The sequence below is a fragment of the Bubalus kerabau genome, chromosome X (genome assembly GCF_029407905.1).
Source record: "Bubalus kerabau isolate K-KA32 ecotype Philippines breed swamp buffalo chromosome X, PCC_UOA_SB_1v2, whole genome shotgun sequence".
Classification (NCBI taxonomy): Eukaryota; Metazoa; Chordata; class Mammalia; order Artiodactyla; family Bovidae; genus Bubalus; species Bubalus kerabau.
The window spans coordinates 52,589,662-52,615,970 of NC_073647.1; the positions used below are offsets into that span (position 1 = coordinate 52,589,662).

Below are 26,309 nucleotides of genomic sequence, written 5' to 3' on the forward strand. Positions count from 1 at the left end.
TTGATTTGTGATTCTTTCCTGACAATTGAGACATTTTAGTCTATATTTATTATTTACATTTTTGAATGAACATAATAGAGTAATGAGAAAAATGTATTAATGGAAAAAATTCCTGAATTTATCTTTTTAGTTTTATTTTTTTCTCCCATTAACTATAATTTTATTGTTACAATGCTCATAATTTGAAAAATTCTGTCTTAGGAATCTTGGGATCATGTAAATTCTCTTTTACCTGCTCATTAGCAGATCTTCAATTTTAAGTAAATCTCAACTGAGACCTAAATAGCCAGTTACCCTAATTTGTAATTTAATAATATGAGTGTTTGCCAATAGCACACACTTGAAAAATTTTGGATCTACAAATGCCTTTGACTATGTAGATTTCCAGACAAACTCAAAATATAACCCAGAAAGTTACTAATAAAATTTGCCACAGAGCCCCTCCAGTGATGATTGGTCTGTGGATGAATTTTTCATTTATAAACTTGCTGTCAGAACATCTCTTACCTTAGAAATATTTGATCTTCTTTCATTTTGAATATGGTAGCAGATAATATCTCAACCATTTTATGACTCAATGTTTTCTATCATATAGAAGTGACCTTTATTTTAGTCCATATTCTCCGTTACACATGGACATATAAAATTTACATTTTTAAATGAGCCTGTGTTCTATAATATAATTCAGTTCAGTTCAATCACTCAGTCGTGTTTGACTCTTTGCAACCCCATGAACTGCAGTATGCCAGGCCTCCCTGCCAATCACCAACTCCCGGAGTCCACCCAAACTCATGTCCATTGAGTTGGTGATGCCATCCAACCATCTCATCCTTTGACGTCCCCTTCTCCTCTGGCCTTCAATCTTTCCCTGCATCAGGGTCTTTTCCAATGAGCCAGTCTTTGCCTCAGATGGCCAAAGTATTGGAGCTTCAGCATTAGTCCTTTCAATGAATATTCAGGACTGATTTCCTCTAGCATTGACTGCATTGATTTCCTTGCAATCCAAGGGACTCTCGAGAGTCTTCCCCAACACCACAGTTCAAAACCATCAGTTCTTCAGTGCTCAGCTTTCTTTATGGTCCAACTCTCCCATGCATACCTGATGACTGTTGGGAAAACTTAGCTTTGACATATGGACCTTTGTCGGTAAAGTAATGTCTCTTCCTTTTAATACACTGTCTAGGTGGATCATAGTTTTCTTCCAAGGAGTAAGCGTCTTTCCCTTTCATGGCAGCAGTCACCATCTGCAGTGGTTTTGGAGCCCAAAGAAGAAAGCCTGACACTGGTTCCACTGTTTCCCCGTCTATGTCCCATGAAGTGATGGGACCGGATGCCATGATCTTCGTTTTCTGAATCTTAAGCTTTAAGCCAACTTTTTCACTCTCCTCTTTCACTTTCATCCAGAGGCTTTTTAATTCCTCTTCACTTTCTGCCATAAGGCTGGTGTCATCTGCATATCTGAGGTTATTGATATTTCTCCCAGCAATCTTGATTCCAGCTTGTGTTTCTTCCAGTCCAGCATATCTCATTTTAGCCTCTATATTTATAACATTTGTTAAACTACCAAGAAAAAAGAAATTAAGGTAATGAAATTAAATAATGAATTAAGTAATGAAATTAAATGTTCTAAAGCAGTAATTTTAAAGAAGGGGTTACACTTACCATGGAGTGACTTGTGAATCATGACTTTTGGGTATGTGTTCCAGTTCTGTGAGCCATCTCACACATGACTAATTACTTAATGTGCAGAATGATTTGGATGATGCAATATATTTTTTGAACTATTTCATTTAGCATGTAACCAGACTTTTAAGTCATCCAAATAAATCATTTAGAAAATTTCTGTGTTTAAAGTCAACCTTCTCAAAATAACCACAAGATATTTATGGCACTTTACAATTTCCATATCTCTTTTGATTGGTTGGTAACTTCCTAAAGATAAATCTACCTCCACAGAAAGAATAGAGTAGATTTTCTGTCTGATGATATATATTTTGTTGGATTGAAAATTACTTGGTTTATAATGAGTCATTCAAAAACAACAAAGGTATGTGCTGAGGGTCTGTTTTTTACCAGGTACAATGCTGGAATGCATAGATATATATGCATTGTGGTCCCCTCTAGAATTCTAGAGTTGACAGTCCAATAAGCGATCATAAGTTGCAAAATCAATTAGCTTTGTGGCTTTCTCCTTTTATTCATAACAACTTTAAAGATTTTGATAGCTTTTAATATTCATCTAAGGAGGCTAATTATTTTGAAAATCTGTCTAGCTGATTTTGAGTTCATAAAGAAAGAGGAAGAATGTTTGGAGGTCACAACTGTTATGAATATAGCTCTAAAACCATGCCATAGGTTAGAATTTAAAATTTTTGAATCAAAAGACTCATAGAAGACATTCTATGAAAACTCTGTAAATTCAATTGATATATGCTAGAATTATGATCAAATAATGCAAATTCATACTTTAATGAAATATTAAGTAAAAATAAACTCATTTAAAGTTAAATAATTAGATATTAGAGTTTTGGCATTCTAATATGTGTGTATGATATATATGTATGTGTTTTAGTAACTCAAACATGTTCAACTCTTTGCGACCCCATGAACTGCAGCATCTCAGGTTCCTCTGTCCATGGGATTCTCCAGGCAAGAATACAGGAGTGGGTAACCATTCCCTTCTCCAAGGGATCTTTCAGACCCAGGGCTTGAACCTGGGTCTCCTGAACTGCTTGTGGATTCTTTACCATCTGAGCCACTAGGGAGTCCATACATATGTATTTGGTTCAGTTCAGTTGCTCAGTGGAGTCTGACTCTTTGCGACCCCATGGATGGCAGCACGCCAGGCCTCCCTGTCCATCACCAACTCCTAGAGTTTGCCCAAACTAGTGTCCATTGAATCGGTGATACCATCCAACCATCTCATCTTCTGCCATTCCCTTCTCCTCCTGCCTTCAATCTTTCCCAGCATCAGGGTCTTTTCCAATGAGTCAGTTCTCTATATCAGGTGGTCAAACTATTGGAGCTTCAGCTTCAGCATCATCCCTTCCAATGAATATTCAGGATTGATTTATTTTAGGATTGACTGGTTTGATCTCCTTGCAGTCCAAGGAACTCTCAAGAGTCTTCTCCAACACCACAATTCAAAAGCATCAATTCTTCAGCATTCAACTTTCTTTATGGTCCAACTCTTAAATCCATACATGACTACTGGAAAAACCATAACCTTGACTATACGGACCTTTGTTGGCAAAGTAACGTCTTTGTTTTTTACTATGCTGTCTATGTTGGTGATATCTTTTCTTCCAAGCAGTAAGATTCTTTTAATTTCATGGCTGCAATCACCATCTGCAGTGATTTTGGAGCCCAAGAATGTAAAGTTTATCACTGTTTCCATTGTTTACCCATCTGGTTTTTGGTTTTAGTTGCTAAGTCATGTCCAACTCTTGTGACCCCAGGGACTGCAACCTGCCAGGCTCCTTTGCCCATGGGATTCTCTGGGCAAGAATACTGGAGTTGGTTGCCATTTCCTTCTCCTGGGGATCTTCCTGACCCAGGGGTCTAACCCAGGTCTCCTGTGTGGCAGGCAGATTCTTTACCAACTGAGCTACAGGAAAGCCCATCTATTTGCCATGTAGTGATGGGACTGGATGCCATGACTGTTGTTTTTTGAATGCTGAGTATTAAGCCAGCTTTTTCACTCGCCTCTTTCACTTTCATCAAGAGGCTCTTCAGGTTCAGGATGGGGAACACATGTATACCTGTGGCGGATTCATTTTGATATTTGGCAAAACTAATACAATTATGTAAAGTTTAAAAATAAAATAAAATAAAAAAAATCTTAAAAAAAAAATAAAATCATTGTCCTCTTTTTAGAATTGTGTAAACAAAGTAGCAGTGTTTTTTAATGAATTAATTTATTTAATCATGCACTTTTTAATTTTTTAATTTATTTATTTTAATTAGAGGCTAATTACTTTACAATATTTTATTGGTTTTGCCATACATCAGCATGAATCCTCCACACGTGCACACGTGTTTCCAATCCTGAACCCCCCTCCCACCTCCCTCCCCATACCATCCCTCTGGGTCATCCCAGCACACCAGCCCCAAGCTAAATGGAGGTTCATTACTTTACAATATTGTAGTAGTTTTTGCTATACATTAACATGAATCAACCATGGGTGTACATGTGTCCACCATCCTGAACACCCCACCCACCTCCCTCCCCATCCCATCCCTCAGGGTTGTCACAGTGTACTGGCTTTGAGTGCCCTGTTTCATGAATTGAACTTCGACTGGTAATCCTTTTCACATATGGTAATATGCATGTTTCAATGTTATTCGCTCAAATCATCCCATCTTTACCTTCTCCCACTGAGTCCAAAAGTCTGTTCTTTATATCTGTGTCTCTTTTGCTGTGTTGCATATAGGGACACCGTTACCATCTTTCTAAATTTCATATATATATATATATATATATATATATATGCATTAATATACTGTATTGATGTTTTTCTTTCTGACTTACTTCACTCTGTATTATAGGCTCCAGTTTCATCCACCTCATTAGAAACAGTTAAACATAGAGTATAGAGTGTTTATTCACTCTTTCTTCCTTTTAGAGACTAACATGATATATGCCAAAACCAATACAATATTGTAAATTTAAAAAATAAAATAAATAAAAAATAATAAAGTTCAGGAATCTATAAAAAAATAAATAAAGCAGAAAACAAAATTACATGATAAAAAAACTAAAAAAAAAATAAATAAAAATACAGATACAAGTAAAATGGATTCAAAAACAAAAAAATAAAATTTAAAGATCCTGAAGTTTGTAAGGAACATAAGACTTTAAGTTTGGCCTTTGTTTCTAACACAAACTTTACCAAACTCATAAAATAAAGATAATAATCACTGATTTCTTTTTTTAAAAAAGTGAATCTATCCTCTTTCCTTTCATATGTTTTTCTTCCTGAGTCTTTTCTGAAACTAATACAACATTGTGTGTGTGTGTACAGACCTTTAAGGAGATTTATTTTCAACTGGTGAAGTATCAAATATATTCAAATATTTCTCTCCAAACATGGTATAAGCAAATAAACTTATGCAAATAATTATCTGAACTCAAACTGCAGTCATCCATCTTCTTTGTTCTCTAAAGAAAATTTCTTCATCACTGATTATTGACATAATGGATTCCTATAAAACCATCAAATATACATAATCAGGTAATAAGATTTCCTTTAACTTTGGTTTGCTGCAACTTGTTTTATCTTTCACTTATTATTGAAGTTCCTTTTGAGTAAAATAAATGGCAACATAAATTTTGACATTAGCATTGAATTATAACATCATTGAATTAAATATAAGAAGCCATCTATAAATTTTTTAATTCAAGCATTTAAAATTATCTGAATTATTTACATGTAGGAGTCCAAAAGCATAGCAGTCATACAGATAAGATATATTCATTTTTATGAAGATAGAAAGTTTATTTGGAATGCCTATTTATGCATAACTTTTGATGAGAGTTGTTCATGTGTTTAATTTTACATCATTTATAGGACATTAATCACAAATTGGAAAAGACTCTGATACTTGGAGGGATTGGGGGCAGGAGGAGAAGGGGATGACAGAGGATGAGATGGCTGGGTGGTATCACTGACTCGATGGACGTGAGTCTGAGTGAATTCCTGGAGTTGGTGATGGACAGGGAGGCCTGGCGTGCTGTTGTTCATGGGGTCGTGAAGAGTCAGACACGACTGAACGACTGTACTGAACTGAACTGAATCACAAATAATAGGTTTCTGAGATTTTTGAAGTAATACAAAAACAATAAAGCTATGATGATAAACATCTTTCTTTATCACCTTCGTATCTATCTGATTCCAAGTTCTCTTCAAGTCCAAAATAGTTCATATGTTTCTATTAACATCTAAATTTACAATCTTATTTTCTTATTTTTTGGTAATTTTTTTTTGTATTGAAGTAAAGCATACAATTTTACTATCTTTCATCTTAAATATTAAGATTATTTTATAAATGATTTTCTGGTTTCAAGTTGTGTCATCTGCAGACTATCAAACCAATTGGTATGAGAATCATTTTCCTATAGTCAGGGCCTTCCGTCGTAGCTCAGTCAGTAAAGAATTTGCCTGCAGTGCAGGACATCAGGGTGCCGCCCCATCACTTTGTGGCAAATAGATGGGGAAACAGTGGAAACAGTGGCTGACTTTATTTTGTTGGGCTCCAAAATCACTGCAGATGGTGATTGCAGCCATGAAATTAAAAGACGTTTACTCCTTGGAAGGAAACTTATAACCAACCTAGACAGCACATTAAAAAGCAGAAACAGTACTTTGCCAACAAATGTCCGTCTAGTCAAGGCTATGGTTTTTCCAGTAGTCATGTATGGATGTGAGAGTTGGACTATAAAGAAAGCTGAGTGCCGAAGAACTGATGCTTTTGAATTGTGGTGTTGGAGAAGATTCTTGCGAGTCCCTTGGACTGCAAGGAGATCTAACCAGTCCATCCTAAAGGAGATCAGTCCTGGGTGTTCATTGGAAGGACTGATATTGAAGCTGAAACTCCAAAACTTTGGCCAACTGACGGGAAGAGCTGACTCATTTGAAAAGACCCTGATGTTGGGAAAGACTGAGGGCAGGAGGAGAAGGGGATGACAGAGGATGAGCATCACCAACTCAATGGACATGAGTTTGGGTGGACCTCGGGAGTTGGTGATGGACAGAGAGGCCTGGCATGCTGCCATTCATGGGGTCGCAAAGAGTCGGACACGACTGAGCAACTGAACTGAACTGAACATGATAAATGACTTCATCCAAAAAGCACTGGTATTCTGGTTCTCTCTTTTCAAATATTAAGATAATGTCTAATTCACCAAATAAAACTCAGGACAATACACACTTAAGAGATTTGTACAAACCAGAGATACTTCCCCTGGGACACTGTTGATAGAATATTACTCACAGTAGAGAATATAAATCCTTCAGGGAGACTTAAAAAATGAAAGCCTAAAATTAGAGAATACAAAGGAGCAGATTACTTTTCAATTCAATAAGGGTCTGTAATTTTACACTGCTCAGGTGCAGATGAAAACTCCTTAGGTCAGAATCAAGTCAGTTCAGTAAGAGATAGCACTATAAATAATGAGCTGTTCTCTGGTGAGTCAATCACTACCAATTGCCTGTTTAAAATGTCAGAGCTGTCAAGGTCAGTTGGCATTCAGCTGATGGCAGCACTGACCTAGTGTCACTTACACACAGTCTTTAAATTAAATTTGAAGTCTCAAAAAAGAATTATCTTTGTTTTTAGAGACAATATTTGAATCAATAATTTTGGGGGCATTGCACTCTAAGAGTGATATGGGTTGATTCAGATTTACAAACTGTAGACAATTGTCCATTAAAGCAATTACATTAACACTTCGGGCTGGTTAGAAATCAATATTGAGGCAGAGGCTGAGTATTTCCATATATTTTTTCTCTGTCACTATGTCGTCACCAAATCTTTTAGAAATCAGTGTTTTGAATGCACTTTACACTCCACAACCAGGGCTAAAGAGTGAGGTAATGAGAAAAGGAGAATCCAGTCAGGAAGAGAAAGGAATTCATAATAGAAATAACTAGAATGAAATTTGGTTTAAAAAAATAACTTTTATTATTATTAATATTAAAGGAGCAAAGTATGTTTCCTCTGAAATAACTTGATTAGACACTCTTTGTGACTTGTTTTAAATTAGGTACTTTTCAAGTAGATAACTAATGTGAACTCATCTTGTTGAAAATTTGCTTAGTTACACATTCAACAAGCCTAATGGCTTGTTTTGATTATTTTTGCCCTTTATGGAGTAAGTGTAAAGTAACACTAATTAAAAACGTTTCTAATGAATAATCCATGTGCATTACCTTCCAAAGTTTAGCTTAAGGGGTCTACATTGACAAAAACGCATTTTGTTCCCTTCACTTAATTCCATTAGCAGGACTCCTCTTTGACTTTGCGGGAACATTTAGATTTTCCTCCAGAGCATGTTAGAGCACAGAATGATTAGCAGAACATTTGAAGGAACCACAGCTCAAGGATAATGGTAATGAGCCCTATAGCACTGTGCAAGCACTGGGGCCATTTATAGATGTTCTGTGCAATGGTGGATAAAATAGGGTTGCACTATATTGTACCAGAAGCATTTTCTCTAGAGCCCTCAGTAAGTCCCTTCTATGCTAAATAATTCAAATGTATATTTTGTATTCAGTAAACATTTACAAAGAAAAGGCAATGAAGTTGTAAAAAGAGTTTTGCTCAGTCAGTATAAGTTTTTAAACTTAAAAGGAAAGTGAATACTTAAAACGATCCCAAATTGTCTACTGAATTGCTAAGAGTAAGATTAACAGAGATAATGGGCAATCTACAAAATATGTAGGCATTTATGCTTATTAAAATTTGATTTGTGATTCTTTCCTGACAATTGAGACATTTTAGTCTATATTTATTATTTACATTTTTGAATGAACATAATAGAGTAATGAGAAAAATGTATTAATGGAAAAAATTCCTGAATTTATCTTTTTAGTTTTATTTTTTTCTCCCATTAACTATAATTTTATTGTTACAATGCTCATAATTTGAAAAATTCTGTCTTAGGAATCTTGGGATCATGTAAATTCTCTTTTACCTGCTCATTAGCAGATCTTCAATTTTAAGTAAATCTCAACTGAGACCTAAATAGCCAGTTACCCTAATTTGTAATTTAATAATATGAGTGTTTGCCAATAGCACACACTTGAAAAATTTTGGATCTACAAATGCCTTTGACTATGTAGATTTCCAGACAAACTCAAAATATAACCCAGAAAGTTACTAATAAAATTTGCCACAGAGCCCCTCCAGTGATGATTGGTCTGTGGATGAATTTTTCATTTATAAACTTGCTGTCAGAACATCTCTTACCTTAGAAATATTTGATCTTCTTTCATTTTGAATATGGTAGCAGATAATATCTCAACCATTTTATGACTCAATGTTTTCTATCATATAGAAGTGACCTTTATTTTAGTCCATATTCTCCGTTACACATGGACATATAAAATTTACATTTTTAAATGAGCCTGTGTTCTATAATATAATTCAGTTCAGTTCAATCACTCAGTCGTGTTTGACTCTTTGCAACCCCATGAACTGCAGTATGCCAGGCCTCCCTGCCAATCACCAACTCCCGGAGTCCACCCAAACTCATGTCCATTGAGTTGGTGATGCCATCCAACCATTTCATCCTCTGTCATCCCCTTCTCCTCCTGCCCTCAGTCTTTCCTAGTGTCAGAGTCTTTTCAAGTGAGCCAGCTCTTCGTGTCAGGTGGCCAAAGTATTGGAGTTTCAGCTTCAATATCAGTCCTTCCAATGAACACCCAAGACTGATCTCCTTTAGCATGGACTGGTTGGATCTCCTTACAGTCCAAGGGACTCTCAAGAGTCTTCTCCAACACCACAGTTCAAAAGCATCAGTTCTTTGGCACTCAGTTTTCTTTATAGTCCAACTCGCACATCCACACATGACCACTGGAAAAACCATAGCCTTGACTAGATGGACCTTTGTTGACAAAGCAATGTCTCTGGTTTTTAATATGCTGTCTAGGTTGGTTATAAGTTTCCTTCCAAGGAGTAAGTGTCTTTTAATTTCATAGCTGCAATCACCATCTGCAGTGATTTTGGAGCCCAGAAAAATAAAGTCAGCCACTGTTTCCACTGTTTCCCCATCTATTTGCCATGAAGTGATGGGAGTGGATGCCATGATCTTAAATTAGTACTTATAAAATCAGTCAAGATCTATTAATATTATTTTAATAATTTATTTTAAATAATTTCAACATTTATTATAACTTGGTAATAATAGTAAACATGTATATACCACTTAACTGAGTGTCAGACTCTGTTCTATTAATGCATATTATATTATTTATGAAATATTTTGAATTCTGTTTTCCAGATTAGGAAATGAGGCATAGCATAGTTAGGTGAAGATAAAGCAATTAGTAAGTGATAAATCTCAAACACAGTCACTTATATCTAGAATCCATGCTCTTAGCTTTGAGACTATAGTAGAAGTCTTAAGATATTCTGGATGATAGAACCTTAGATCTCTATTACAAATATCTTTCAGAGCTTAAAAATACTTTTGTTACATATAACCTTTAGGAAAAGCAAGCAATGTTTATGTCCTACTAAGTCTTAAACCAGATTCAGAGGATCTGCAATTTCACATAGACTCTAAGAAGGAACACTTCCTGGAAATTCTAAATCAAAAGAAACATGTTCTTGAATTAATAAAAATGAAAAAAACTAACTCATATTTTGTGGGCTTCAATGTAAAAAATATATGCTGTGCTATGATGAATAATGTCCTCCCAAAGACATTCATGTTGTAATCCCTGGAATCAGTGAATGTGAAACTTTAGGTAACAAAGGCTAATTAAATTTTCAGATGGAATTAAGTTTGCTAACCAGATGATATTAAGATAGGCATAGTAGCCTGAATTATCCAGGTGAGTTCTATGTAATCAAAAGTGGAATTAAATGTGGAAGAGAAGGACAGATCAGGAGATCATGGTGATGGGAAGCTGGGCATTCTGACCTCTACAGGCTTTGAAAATGGAGAAAAGGGGATATGAGTGGCTTAGGAAATTAGAAAGGGATTCTTCCCAAGAGCCTCCAGGAAGGAACAGTGCCCAACTGACACCTTGCCTTTAGAGCCCAGCAAGACCCATTTTGGATTTCTGATGGCCAGAACTATAATATAGATTTTGTTAAACTAGTCTATAATACAGATTTTGTTAAACCACTAGTCTATGGTGATTTGTTACAGCAGTGACAGGAAATTGACAGGAAATTAATACACATAAGCATGCCACATATTTGTTCAGAATATCTGAATGTTCTTCAATGCAAGACAGTCTTTTTGGAAATTGCTCAGAAAAATAGTGATAAGTCAATTTGATTCCAGGTTGTTGTCATTAGCACATAGCTCACATAACAAATTCACCATCTATCTAAGTGTTAAGGACTTTTCTAAATGTTTTAATATGCCAATTAATTTAATTTTCACAATAACTGTATGGTATAGATTCCATTATCCTCCCCATTTCATAGATAAGCAAACTGAGGAACAGAGAGTTTAGATAATTGGTTGAACTAGTAAGTGGTAATGAAAAGATCTAGGCTTCTTGGCTCTAGAGGCCATGTTCTTAATAATCAAGCATCCTGCCTTTCAAAGGAGATTAAAAAAAAAAAATCTTGTGATATGACTGATATTGTAAACAAGGTAAATGGCAGGGAATTTAGCCTCATGAAAGTAGAAGAGCTTCCTTGTCTTATTCTTTCACTTTATTGATGAGGAATATCAGGAAACAGGTAAGTGAAAGGATTTGTCTAAGCTCATGAATACTGTTCATGGGGTTCTGGAAGCAAGAATAGTGAAGTGGTTTGCCATTCCCTTCTCCAGTGGACCACATTCTGTCAGACTTCTCCACCATGACCTGCCTGTCTTGGGTGGTCCCACACAGCATGGTTAGTTTCATTGAGTTAGACAAGGTTGTGGTCCATGTGATCAGACTGGCTAGTTGTCTGTGATTGTGGTTTCAGTCTGTCAGCCCTCTGATGTCCTTTCTCAGTGCCTACCACCTTACTTGGGTTTCTCTTACCTTAGACGTGGGGTATCTCTTCACGGATGCTCCAGCAAAGCACAGCCACTGCTCCTTACCTTGGACATAGGTTATCTCCTCTTGGCCGTTGCTCCTGACCTTGGACGTGGGGTAGATCCTCTCTGCCGCTCCTGCGCCACACAGCCACTGCTCCTACGCTGGCTTACGTGAAAAGTACATCATGAGAAATGCTGGGCTGGAAGAAGCACAAGCTGGAATCAAGATTTCCGGGAGAATACAAATAACCTCAGATATGCAGATGACACCACCCTTATGGCAGAAAGTGAAGAAGAACCAAAGAGCCTCTTGATGAAAGTGAAAGAGAAGAGTGAAAAAGTTGGCTTAAAGCTCAACATTCAGAAAACTAAGATCATGGCATCCGGTTCCACCACTTCATGGGAAATAGATGGGGGAACTGTGGAAATAGTGGCTGACTTTATGTTTTGGGGCTCCAAAATCACTGCAGATGGTGACTGCAGCCATGAAATTAAAAGACACTGGCTCCTTGGAAGAAAAGCTATGATCAACCTAGACAGCATATTAAAAACCAGAGACATTACTTTGTCAACAAAGGTCCATCTAGTCAAGGCTATGGTTTTTCCAGTAGTCATGTATGGATGTGAGAGTTGGACTGTGAAGAAAGCTGAGAGCTGAAGAATTGATGCTTTTGAACTGTGGTGTTGGAGAAGACTCTTGAGAGTCCCTTGGACTGAAAGGAGATCCAACCAGTCCATCCTAAAGGAGATCAGTCCTGGGTGTTCATTGGAAGGACTGATATTGAAGCTGAAACTCCAATACTTTGGCCACCTGACGCGGAGAGCTGACTCATTTGAAAAGACCCTGATACTGGGAAAGATTGAGGGCAGGAGGAGAAGGGGACAACAGAGGATGAGATCGTTGGATGGCATCATTGACTCAATGGACATGAGTTTGGAAGTTGGTGATTGGCAGGGAGGCCTGGTGTACTGTGGTTCACGGGGTCCCAAAGAGTTGAACATGACTGAGCAACTGAACTGAACTGAACTGAAGCTCATGCAGCATATCTTTGATATCTGTCATAATCTTTCTGAGAATTTCCCCCATTGCTTATGGGGAAGATGGAGAAAAAAAACAAAAACAACATACTGAGAATACTGAGAGAGGCAGTGTAACACCTACAGAATCTGTTTTCAGGTTCTGAATCTACTACTTAATTAGACATTGGCTTAGACTTGAGTGCAGCATCAGCAGCAGTGCTTTCTTTCAGAGAAGGCAATGGCACCCCACTCCAGTACTCTTGCCTGGAAAATCCCATGGGTGGAGGAGCCTGGTGGGCTGCAGTCCATGAGGTCGCTAAGAGTTGGACATGACTGAGCGACTTCACTTAGACTTGAGTAGGTGTCATAATTCACAAGATTTTGAAGGAGGAAGTATTGTATTAAGGGCCCTTATTTACTAGGAGAGTATTAATAATTTGTCCACCATCAGAAGTTAAACTTAGTCTAGTTTATAGTCGAAATAAATGGCCAGGTAAAAGTACATGTATTTCTCTGCACTTATTTTTCAGTTAAAAATAAAAAAAAGTTGAGACAAATAGACACCTAGACTGGAAATTAAGTTTCAAGATTTATTATAGTGATTCCCCTTATCTGTACTCACTACTGACAGTAGGCTGTGAATATGTTCTTGAATGTTGCACTGAGTAACACTTCACTCATTATGCATATAAAAGACTGCACTAATTACCCTGGGGTTTTGTAAAATGAAAAACCTAATGAAACTTGACCCTTGTGGTTTGAATTCTTTGCAGGCACCTATAGTAAAAACATAGCCTTATATCATGCAAAGGAGCATCATTTATTCATATATATTATATAAGAAGTGATTGCTTTGAATAGAGAATATGCTAAAAGGACTATGATTAATTTATCAGACTTGATGGAGTATATGAATAGTTACTGTAAATCTAGAAAAAAAAAAAAACGTAGCCTAAGTTGAATGCAAATATTAGGCAGAGGAAGAAAATAAGGATGTTATTACACTTACTGAAGTTTAAATTTAACAGGAGTTTACCTAGACAGTACACTTTAAGACACTCTCAAACTCTCAAATTGCAGTTTAACAATTAGTTGTTTGATGTGTGTGGAAATATCTTTATAGTGGGAATTGAATGACTGGCATATCCTAGTTGAGAATGTAAATAGCATGTGTAAGAGTTCATAATGAATGATATGTGCTCTGAAAATGATACAAAATGCTGTTGACTTTTCAAGTATTGTGATCTGATACAATATCCTTGAAATTGACATTAAATATTATATTTAAACTTACAGAATTCACTGCACCAGGATGTCATGGAAGTGATCAAATGCCATGGTAGATTAGGGGAATGAACGAATTGTATAAGCTTGTGAACAAAAGTTAAACAGGAGCAAATGAATCAAATATTTAGGTATAGTATATATACATAAATATTTTAATCTGATTAAGTGGTGCCTAGTTTATATGGTAGTGAATATTATATTTTCTATACTGTTTAGTAATTTTGAATTAGTAAATATGAATTAATAAATTCAAATTTTGACAATCAATTAATTCTGTTTAGTTATTTTTTTCTGAAAACTGAAATTACCTGTTTTTCACGTATTTCATAAAATCATTATAATCATTGTGAGAATGATAGTTGGTGTGAATTATTTGGTTTATATTTTATTTTAGTTACTGTATTACACTTTAATCCATCTGATGGTCAAGCACTTAGAGAGTGTAAAAAGAGGAATAAGAAGGTTTATTGAGTTCTTACTATATACAGTCAGCAAAAACAAGACCAAGAGTTGACTGTGGCTCAAACCATGAACTCCTTATTGCCAAATTCAGACTTAAATTGAAGAAAGAAGGGAAATCCACTAGACCATTCAGGTATGACCTAAATCAAATCCCTTATGATTGTACAGTGAAGTGGGAAATAGATTTAAGGGCCTAGATCTGATAGATAGAGTGCCTGATGAACTATGGAATGAGGTTCCTGACATTGTACAGGAGACAGGGATCAAGACCATTCCCATAGAAAAGAAATGCAAAAAAGCAAAATGGCTGTCTGGGGAGGCCTTACAAATAGCTGTGAAAAGAAGAGAAGAAAAAGCAAAGGAGAAAAGGAAAGATATAAACATCTGAATGCAGAGTTCGAAAGAATAGCAAGAAGAGGTAAGAAAGCCTTCCTCAGCGATCAATGCAAAGAAATAGAGGAAAACAACAGAATGGGAAAGACTAGGGATCTCTTCAAGAAAATGAGAGATACCAAAGGAACATTTCATACAAAGATGAGTTCGATAAAAGACAGAAATGGTATGGACCTAACAGAAGCAGAAGATATTAAGAAGAGATGGCAAGAATACACAGAAGAACTGCACAAACAAGATCTTCACGACCCAGATAATCACAATGGTGTGATCACTGACTTAGAGCTGGACATCCTGGAATGTGAAGTCAAGTGGGCTTTAGAAAGCATCACTATGAACAAAGCTAGTGGAGGTGATGGAATTCCAGTTGAGCTATTCCAAATCCTGAAAGATGATGCTGTGAAAGTGCTGCACTCAATATGCCAGCAAATTTGGAAAACTCAGCAGGGGCCACAGGACTGGAAAAGGTCAGTTTTCATTCCAATCCCAAAGAAAGGCAATGCCAAAGAATGCTCAAACTACTGCACGATTGCTCTCATCTCACATGCTAGTAAAGTAATGCTCAAAATTCTCCAAGCCAGGCTTCAGCAATATGTGAACCGTGAACTTTCTGATGTTCAAGCTGGTTTTAGAAAAGGCAGAGGAACCAGAGATCAAATTGCCAACATACGCTGGATCATAGAAAAAGCAAGAGAGTTCCAGAAAAAACATCTATTTCTGCTTTATTGACTATGCCAAAGCCTTTGACTGTGTGGATCACAATAAACTGTGGAATATTCTGAGAGATGGGAATACCAGACCACCTGATCTACCTCTTGAGAAACCTATATGCAGGTCAGGAAGCAACAGTTAGAACTGGACATGGAACTGGAAAAGGAGTTCATCAAGGCTGTATATTGTCACCTTGTTGATTTAACTTATATGCAGAGTACATCATGAGAAACGCTGGACTGGAAGAAACACAAGCTGGAATCAAGATTGCTGGGAGCAATATCAATAACCTCAGATATGCAGATGACACTACCCTTATGGCAGAAAGTGAAGAGGAACTCAAAAGCCTCTTGATGAAAGTGAAAGTGGAGAGTGAAAAAGTTGGCTTAAAGCTCAACATTCAGAAAACGAAGATCATGGCATCCGGTCCCACCACTTCATGGGAAATAGATGGGGAAACAGTGTCAGAATTTATTTTTCTGGTCTCCAAAATCACTACAGATGGTGACTGCAGCCATGAAATTAAAAGCGGCTTACTCCTTGGAAGGAAAGTTATGACCAACCTTGATAGCATATTCAAAAGCAGAGACATTACTTTGCCAACAAAGGTCCATCTAGTCAAGGCTATGGTTTTTCCTGTGGTCATGTATGGATGTGAGAGTTGGACTGTGAAGAAGGCTGAGCACCGAAGAATTGATGCTTTTGAACTGTGGTGTTGGAGAAGACTCTTGAGAGTCCCTTGGACTTCAAGGAGATCTAAACAGTCCATTCTGAAGGAGATCAGCCCTGGGATTTCTTTGAAAGGAATGATGCTAAAGCCGAAACTCCAGTACTTTGGCTACCTCATGCAAAGAGTTGACTCATTGGAAAAGACTCTGATGCTGGGAGGGATTGGGGGCAGGAGGAGAAGGGGACGACAGAGGATGAGATGGCTGGATGGCATCACTGACTCGATGGACGTGAATCTGAGTGAACTCCAGGAGTTGGTGATGGACAGGGAGGCCTGGCGTGCTGTGATTCATGGGGTCGCAAAGAGTCAGACACGACTGAGCAACTGAACTGACTGAAGAAATACTTACAAAAGCAGTTTAGATGGAAATTCCAATAGTTTTGAAAGCATAGCTACATTGAAACTGATGAAAAACGTAATGGTCTCTAGTACCTCAGAAATTGTTAAAAATGTTTGTATCTGAGTTCGGAAAATGGGGATATTTCCAAAATCAATACATTAAAAATTTTAATAATAAGACACATAAAATATACTAAAGATGTAATTTTTATTAGATGCTTTTTTTAATTTAATTTAATTTTTTAAACTTTACATAATTGTATTAGTTTTGCCAAATATCAAAATGAATCCGCCACAGGTATACATGTGTTCCCCATCCTGAACCCTCCTCCCTCCTCCCTCCCCACACCATCCCTCTGGGTCGTCCCAGTGCACCAGCCCCAAGCATCCAGTTTCATGCATTGAACCTGGACTGGCAACTAAAGTATTTTTCTTTATCATATTTCCCTTCCTCCATTTGTTTCATGACTTGAAACTATTGTTAAAACAAAAGTTTATATTTCTATACTTTGGAATAAAAATTGTTTTTGATGCATACATAAATCATAAACAGTTGCTTAAAATTATTTTTGCAGGTAGAGTACTAAGAAGGTAACAAGTAATTTTTAATCTATCAGTACATCAGATTTGACATTTGAAAATAGGAAAAAAATTTTCGACAAACTTAAAAGAGAGCACATAAACTATGTTAACCATGATGTTCTCTATTTTGTTCAGACTAGAATGTAAGTAACAATAACAGTTTAATGGATAAGGAAGCTGTGGTACATATACACAATGGAGTATTACTCAGCCATTAAAAATAATACATTTGAATCAGTTCTAATGAGGTGGATGAAACTGGAGCCTATTATACAGAGTGAAGTAAGCCAGAAAGAAAACCACCAATACAGTATACTAACACATATATATGGAATTTAGAAAGATGGTAATGACAACCCTGTATACGAGACAGCAAAAGAGACACAGATGTATAGAATAGTATTTTGGACTCTATGGGAGAGGGAGGAGGGGATGATTTGGGAGAATGGCAATAAACATATAAATATCATATAAGAAATGAATCTCCAGTCCAGGTTTGATGCAGGATACAGGAAGCTTGGGGCTGGTGCACTGGGATGACCCAGAGGGATGGTATGGGGAGGGAGGTGGGATGGAGGTTCAGGATGGGGAACACGTGCACACCCATGCTGGATGCATGTTGATGTATGGCAAAACCAATACAATATGGTAAAGTAAAAAAAATAAAATAAAATAATAAAAAAACAATAACAGGTTAAAAGTTTATTTCCAGCTTTTGATATAATCTTTAAAATAATTGACATATATGGTGAGAACCATCTGTGATTTCACCTTAGCTTGTTTAACTGTTTTTCTCCTTTTATAACTGCTTGGTCCAAAATGATATGTCTTCCTGGATTTTTGTTTTTGCTGTTATTTTTCAATACTAGAAATAGACCCACAACAGCTTTCCACTTTCAATACACAGTTGGGAAAGATTGAAAAGCAGGGAGAGAAGGGGACAACAGAGGATGAGATGGTTGGATGGCATCACCGATTCAGTGCACATGAGTTTGAGCAAACTCTGGAAGACAGTGAAGGACAGGAAAGCCTGGCATGCTGCAGTCAACTGGGTTTCAGAGTCGAATACAACTGAGTGACAGAACAACAGTAGGACTTCCTTGATCACACCATGATAAAATTAGGGTTAACTATTCCACACACAGAAGATGAAATTGAAACTAATGTTGAAATGAGTAAAATTGGTAAGAAGTACTCACAGAAATTGTTTACTATGAAATTCTAATAGGAGAACCATAGCTACATTGAAACTGTTTTGGTGAAAAGTAGTGGTCTGCAGCATCTCAAAAACTGTTAACATTTTTGTATTTCAGATCAGGCAATAGGAATACTCACCCTCAAAATCTATACAATACTAATTTTTAAATGTTAAACATAAAATATATGAAGTGATTTTTTGAATGAATTGTGCAGTGCATTGTATAACATCAAATCCTTTAACAAATCCTCATTTTTCTTGAATATTTATACACTAACTCTATCTGTGGAAAATAGCTTGGAAGGAAAATGTTCTAGTAGAATGCAAATTGAAATAGTTTATTTTAGTTGATCCCTCAAAATAGTGAAAGAATTATGTACGGGTTTAGTTTTGAAATGGACTTACACATTGAAGCAACCCATGTAATATGAAACTAAGGTGTTTATTATTTAGTGTAATGTTTTTAATATCATTAGTTGACAGAAAATAATCCTTTTGTAGAACTATTAAAAGGACATTTAAAACTATTAAAATGAATAATCTTTAAAACATCAAATACATCAATCTATGAAGTAATCACATGAATAATTAGGTCAAAACCACCACCTGGCACACAGTACTATAGTCATACTTAAAATCTCTATTCTCTGAAAGTCTTTATAATAAATGCAGCTGCCTCACTTATTTTTCTGTGTCTTCATAGACCTTATGTATATCTTTTACAATGTCAAGATGATGTCACCGTTTTCATATATATTGGAAATTATCAGGTTTTTAAAAACACAGTGCTCCTATGGAAAGCTAATGTCAAGTTTATATTAAAGTGAAATACCATTCAGGTGATAAAGTGAAAAACTCTGTATGAAGCCACTAATTTTATTTCTACTTTATAATCTTTCAGGAGTAAATATTTAAACCTCGCCCCTAAAATATGCAAGTAAATCTTCCAATACTAGAGAGACATATAAATTTGTTATGTTGTCACATGTTAGCAGTCAAAACTGAAGCACTAAGATTTTATGGTGGTTAGAAGGAAATATAAATAACTCTGGCCTTTACAAGTAAAGTGAAATATACCCTAAATAAAATTCCTAATTTTCAAAGTCCTCTTTAATCCCTAAAATAACAAAAGACCAGTTTTGTTGTTCATGAAGAGCTAGATGCACAATTTCCTGGTACTAACCTTGAAAAATGTAATCTCTATTATTTTAAACATCTTTTAAAATCAGAACACAAGTACTTTAAAATAAGTCTGAAAATTGTATGAGTAAGAAAGCATGTCTTTTGATGTTCTGAAAATGCAGTGTGTTCAAAATAGCTTCCCTCATAACTTAGTTGGTAATATATTTTTTGTATGTTCAATTATTCCAGTAGTAGCAAAACAATTTTTAGTATGTAGATGCTGTACCTATATAACAATTTTAAATGAGGCACACACCAAATACAGTGAATGAGGAATATTTTGCATGCACGTGTGTGCACACATATACACACATATGAAAAAAAAATAATCTCCTTCTTGCATACTCTGAGCTATTTTATTTAGTGCACTAGTGTGTTTGAGTATTTTATATTGATTGCAGTATTCACAATCCCTGCAATACACCTTCAGCTATAGGTGTTATTTTTATCTCCATTTGACAAAAAAGAAAGAACACATAGATTATATACAGTCCCAGAATCAAATATAGAGGAGGCATTTTTGAAGTGCCCATCCACATTACTTTGCTTCAACTAGACATTAAATTTTATTTTTTATTCATACTCTTATTGTGGGAATATTATAATTTATACTTTAAACATTATGCAATTAATGTATAAATGTTGAGGAAGCTTTCTACATTATAAGTTAGAACACTCTATGAAACAAGAGATTATGGACTCTGTGAGAGGGGGAGAGGGTGGGAAGATTTGGGAGAATGGCATTGAAACATGTAAAATATCATGTATGAAACGAGTTGCCAGTCCAGGTTCAATGCACGATACTGGATGCTTGGGGCTGGTGCACTGGGACGACCCAGAGGGATGGAATGGGGAGGGGGGTTCGGGATGGGGAACACATGTATACCTGTGGTGGATTCATTTTGATATTTGGCAAAACTAATACAGTTATGTAAAGTCTAAAAATAAAATAAAATTAAAAAAAAAAAAGAAACAAGAGATTGGTTCAAGATTGAGAAATGAGTACAAGAGGATTATCTGCTGTCACCCTCTTAATTTAAATTATATGCTGAGCACATCATGAGAAATGCTGGGTTGAATGAGTTACACGCTGGAAGAAAGATAGGCGAGAGAAACATCAACAACCTCAGATATGTAGATGATACTGCTCTCACTGCAGAAAGTGAAAAGTAACTAAAGAACTTCTTGATTAGGGTGAAGGAGGGGAGTGAAAAAAACAGCTAAAACTAAATATTAAAAAAGAGCTAAGATCATGACTGTTTGTGCTGTGCTAAGTCACTTCAGTCATGTCCAGCTCTGTGCCACAATATGGACTGTAACCTGCCAGGCTCCTCTGTCCATGGGATTTGCCAGGCAAGAATACTGGAGTGGGTTGCCATGCCCTCCTCCAGGGAATCTTCCCTACCCAGAGATCAAAACCAGGTCTACATTGCAGGTGTATTCCTTACCATCTGAGCCACCAGGGAAGCCCAAGAATACTGGAGTGGGTAGCCTAACCCTTCTCCAGGGGATCTTCCCGACCCAGGAATCATCATAGCATCTGACCCCATTGCTTCATGACAAATGGAAGGGGAAACAGTGGAAGTAGTGACAGATTTTCTTTCCTTGGGCTTTAAAATCACTGCAGATGATGACTGCAGCCAAGAAATCAGAAGATGATTGCTTCTTGGCAGGAAAGCTATGAAAAATTTAGACAGTGTGTTGAAAAGCAGAGACATCACTTTGCCAACAAAGGTCCTCCTAGTCAAGGCTATTGTCTTCCCAGTGGTCAAATAGGTTTATGAGAGCTGGACGATGAAGAAGGAAGAGTACCAAAGAATTGATGCCTTTGAACTTTGTTGCTGGAGATGACTCCTGAGAGTCCCTTGGGCAGCAAGGAGACAAACCAGTCAATCTTAAAGGAAATCAACCCTGAATATTCATTGGAAGAACTGATACTGCAGCTGAAGCTCTAGTATTTTGGTCATCTGATGCAAACAGCTGACTGATTGGAAAAGTCCCTGATGCTGGGAAGGATAGAAGGCAGAAGAGGGCATCAGAGGATGAGATGGCTGGATGGCTTCATAGATGTAATGGACGTGAACTTGGGAGATGATGAGGGACAGGGAAGCTGCAGTCCATGGGATTGCAAAGAGTCAGACATGACTGGGCTGCTGAACAACAGCAACACTGAATGAACATGAAAATTATAGGGGAACTGTGTTTCTGTCATCCATGCTTGATGACTGGAGTTTGGATTTGGATTCAAATCTATCTCCTTGTTCTATTTTTTTGTATTTAAAATATTCAATCCAGAAAAGCTTGTCATTTCTATGCAAAGCACAGTTTGAAGCAATGTACATTTTAAACAATAGCAATAATTCGCATTTCATTAATTCTAGATTTCATTCTCTGACCCTATCTCTAATTCCCACTTTTTCCTTTTTTTCTATCCATTATAGTTATTCAAAGTTCATCCATATTTATAGAGATAGTTCAATACTTCTAGGTGTTTTATAAAGCAGGCTGAGTTAAAATCACTGAAGTTGGACCTTAATACAATCTTCATTTTATTTACTCTGCATGTTTTCTACCTGAATGCATGCTTCAGTTTTGGGGCTGGGGGGCATGTAATTTAATTCTGAAACGCCTAATGAAACGGTATCTATAGATGATGAAAATTAATCCCAAGTGCCTATATGCACAGAGCTGATTTTGGCTAGTGGTCAACAAGGGGGTGCATTTACCATAAAAACCATGCTATCAAATTATTCCCCAGGAAGAATTTTACTTTCCTTCTGAGACCTGTGATGAAAATTTTGACACTAAAAGTGTACACTTGTGCTTGCAAACTAAGGGAGTGTGTGTTTTGGGAGCAGGATATAGCAGACTGAAACACCTTGATACTGGGGTTCCACAAACAGTTGTTTTAACTTCACCCAGGTGAAAGTCTTGATATTAATAAGAAAACAGAAACTATGATAGCTCAGTAATGTCCAACTCTCAGGTCCCCATGGACTTGAGCCTGGCAGGCTCCTCTGTCCAAGGGATTCTCCAGGCAAGAATACTGGAATGGGTTGCCATTCCCTTCTCCAGGAGATCTTTCTGGCCCAGGGATTGAACCCAGGTCTCCTGCATTGCAAACAGATTCTTTACCATCTGAGCCACCAGGGAAACCCAAAGAAACGGTAGGTGTTACCAAATACAAGTTTGTGTATCCCATGAACAGTGAGGCCAAACAAACCAAAACATTAGAGTTTGGATCAGAGAAATGTTTATTTCTGGGCTGAGCAAGGAGAATGTGTGACTTGTGTTCAAAACCCCGAACTCCCCAATGGTTTCCACGAAGAGGATTTTACAGCCAAACTTGGAGTCAGGGTTGCAGGATGTGCGACTTTTTCTGATTGGTGTTTGGTGAAATGACAGGGTACTGCTGCAGGAATGTTGTGTTTAGCCTGAGGGTACCATTCTCCATCTGGCTGTGGGCCTTAGTTCCAGCAGAAGAACTCAAAGGTGTTTTGTTATGTACCACTCCATCACTTCATGGCAAATAGATGGCGAAACAATGGAAACAGTGACAGGCTTTATTTTCCTGGGCTCCAAAATCACTGCAGATGGTGATGAGATGAAAAGACACGTACTTCTTGCTTTGAAGAAAAGCTAAGACCAACCTAGACAGCATATTAAAAAGCAGAGACATTACTTTGTAGACAAAGGTCTGCCTAGTCAAAGCTACGGTTTTTCCAGTAGTCATGTATGGATGTGAGAGTTGGAAAATAAAGAAAGCTGAGCATTGAAGAATTGATGCTTTTGAACTGTGGTGTTGGAGAAGACTCTTGAGAGTCCCTTGGACAGCAAGGAGATCCAACAAGTCCATCCTAAAGGAAATCAGTTCTGAATATTCATTGGAAGGACTGATGTTGAAGCTGAAACTCCAATACTTTGGCTGCCTGATGCAAAGAACTGACTCATTTGAAAAGATCCTGATGCTGGGAAATACAGGAGGAGAAGGGGATGACAGAGATGAGATGGTTACATGGCATCAGTGACTCAATGGACATGCGTTTGAGCAAGCTCCAGGAGTCAGTGATGGACAGGGAAGCCTGACATGCTGCAATCTATGGGATCTCAAAGAGTCGGACATGACTGAGCTACTGAACTGATCTGAACTGAGGAGGAACCAGGACCCTGCCCCAAGGCTGCACTAGTGTCTCTTGGCTGCTCCTCATTAGTTTCTGTAGTTGTTTCCTTCCCTGATTAGCAACTGCTTGAATTTGTCCTTTGGAATTCAGAGAACTTCAAGGAGGCTGAATGAAACTTATTTCCTACAAACAGGAAACCAGGGATTTGTACCTGGAATGTCGCCATAGAGTCCTGCTCCATTTCATAGGTAAGAAGCAATTTAAGAATAGGGAGGACAGGAGTCATCCATTTCTGTCTCTTCACACTTAGGGGACATATATGCACTTGCATGATATATTTCACATAAATACTTTCTACAAAAAATTTTATTATTTTTTGACACAGTAGTTGGAGGGAAATTTATGTTTAAAACTCTTTCATGTAATACTAGATATTGATCTAATTTTTGAGATACAGATTTAAGCTATAATTTTGTTAGAGATTTAAATATAATTTAGAAAGATGGTAATGATAACCCTGTATGTGAGATAGCAAAAGAGACACAGATGTATAGAACAGTCTTTTGGACTCTGTGGGAGAGGGAGAGGATGGGATGATTTGGGAGAATGGCATTGAAACATGTATAGTATCATATATGAAACGAATCGCCAGTACAGGTTCGATGCATGATACTGGATGCTTGGGGCTGGTGCACTGAGACAACCCAGAGGGATGGTACGGGGAGGGAGGAGGGAGGGGGGTTCAGAATGCGGAACACATGTATACCTGTGGCAGATTCATGTTGATGTATGACAAAACCAATACAATATTGTAAAGTAATTAACCTCCAATTAAAATAAATAAATTTATATTTAAAATAAAAAAGAAAATAAATAAATATAAATAAATATAATTTTGCAGTTAGAGTCTTTAAAGAAATCTTTGTTGTTGTTGTTCAGTTACCCGGTCGTGTCCCACTCTTTGTGACCCTATGGACTGCAGCAAGACAGACCTTCCTGTCCCTTACCATCTCCCGGAGTTTGCCCAAGTTCATTGTCATTGCATTGGTGATACCGTCCAGCCATCTCATCCTCTGATGCCCTCTCTTCTGTCTTCAATTCTCCCAGCATCAGGGACTTTTCCAATGAGTCATTTGTTCACGTCAGATAAACAAAATACTGGAGCTTCAGCTTCAGCATCAGTCCTTTCAGTGAATATTCAAAACTAATCTCCCTCAAGATTGACTGGTTTGATTTCCTTGCTAGCCAAGGGACTTTCAGGAGTCTTCTCCAGCACCACAATTTGAAGGCATCAATCCTTCAGCGCTCACCTTCTTTATGGTCCAGCTCTCATAAACATACATGACCACTGGGAGGACCATAGCCTTGACTATATGGACCTTTGTTGGCAGAGTAATGTCTCTGCTTTTCAACACACTGTCTAGGTTTGTCATCGCTTTCCTGTCAAGAAGCAATTGTCTTCTGATTTCATGGCTGCAGTCACTGTCTGAAGTTATTTTGGAGCCCAAGAAGAGGAAATCTATCACTATTTTCACCTTTTCCCCTTCTATTTGCCATATAGTAATGGGACCAGATGCCATGATCTTAGGCTTTTTTTTTTTTTTTAATATTTCGTCTTATGCTGGCTCTTTTGCTCTCTTCCTTCACCCTCTTCAAGAGACTCTTTAGTACCTCTTCATTTTCTTCCATTAGAGTGGCATCATCTGCATATTTGAGGTTGTTGATGTTTCTCTCTCCTAACTTGATGGATCACTGCCTTGTTGTGGAGAAAGGGCATGTGTGACTCAATGAAGCTATGAGCCATGCTGTTAAGGGCCACCCAAGATGGACAGGTCACAGCAGAAAGTTCTGACAAAACATGACCCACTAGAGGAGGGAATGGCAAACCACCCCAGTATACTTGCCATGAGAACCTCACGAACTATATAAAAGGTGAAAAAGAAATTTTAGGGAGGAAAAAAAATGCCTACAAAGATTTTTCTCAAAAGTGTTATAGAGCAGGGTTCTGTGTGAGTAATATTTTTCTACCACTCTTCTGGTAACATATAGAGTGATTTTGCCTTAGGCCTCAGCATGGAAACCATACCAAAATTAGTGAATTGAGTCATTTCCAGTTCTCTGATTGGTATGTGGAATATGGCCACCTTAAATCGTAATCTCTCTAGGTATACACATTCAGCAACTTGAACAACCTGCTGGTAGCCACCCAATTACTCAAATTTCTGAAAACCAGAGGGCAAATTCTCTTTCTAATTCTAAAAATCAGACCCAAGCACTAAGATAGAAGTGCCTTCAAAGCATTCTGTTGAGTTGTTCCACTCAACCCATTTCACCTTTCTAATCTAGGTGCCTGAAGCCCCTGAAATGTTTTGAATTTTGCAATATGGCAATCTTCTTTTTAGAATTTCCTAGAAGCAAACCTAAGATGCTTCCGGTATTCATATATTTTATTCACATGTAGACAGTCTTACTCTTCTTGGATTTCAAGCTTCCAGTGCTGTCCTTTAACTGAGAGTTTTTAATTGCTATTAGAATAAAGTTGTTTTTAAGTGAAATCTTTAATTTTCCTATGAA

General features: G+C 37.2%; 1 protein-coding gene across 3 annotated transcripts in view; it reads left to right on the plus strand.

Moving 5' to 3' along the window:
* The window catches only part of PCDH11X (protocadherin 11 X-linked), a 758,129-nt gene that overhangs the window by 198,571 nt on the left and 533,249 nt on the right, over positions 1 to 26,309 (plus strand). The window contains exon 4 of one of the 3 annotated variants that reach the window (XM_055564754.1): positions 11,720 to 13,540. The exons of the other annotated variants lie outside the window; for them this stretch is intronic. Coding sequence (XP_055420729.1) covers positions 11,720 to 11,812 — 93 coding nt within the window. The 3' untranslated portion in view covers positions 11,813 to 13,540. Of the gene's footprint in view, positions 1 to 11,719; positions 13,541 to 26,309 lie in introns of those variants that run through there. 3 annotated transcript variants of the gene reach the window in all.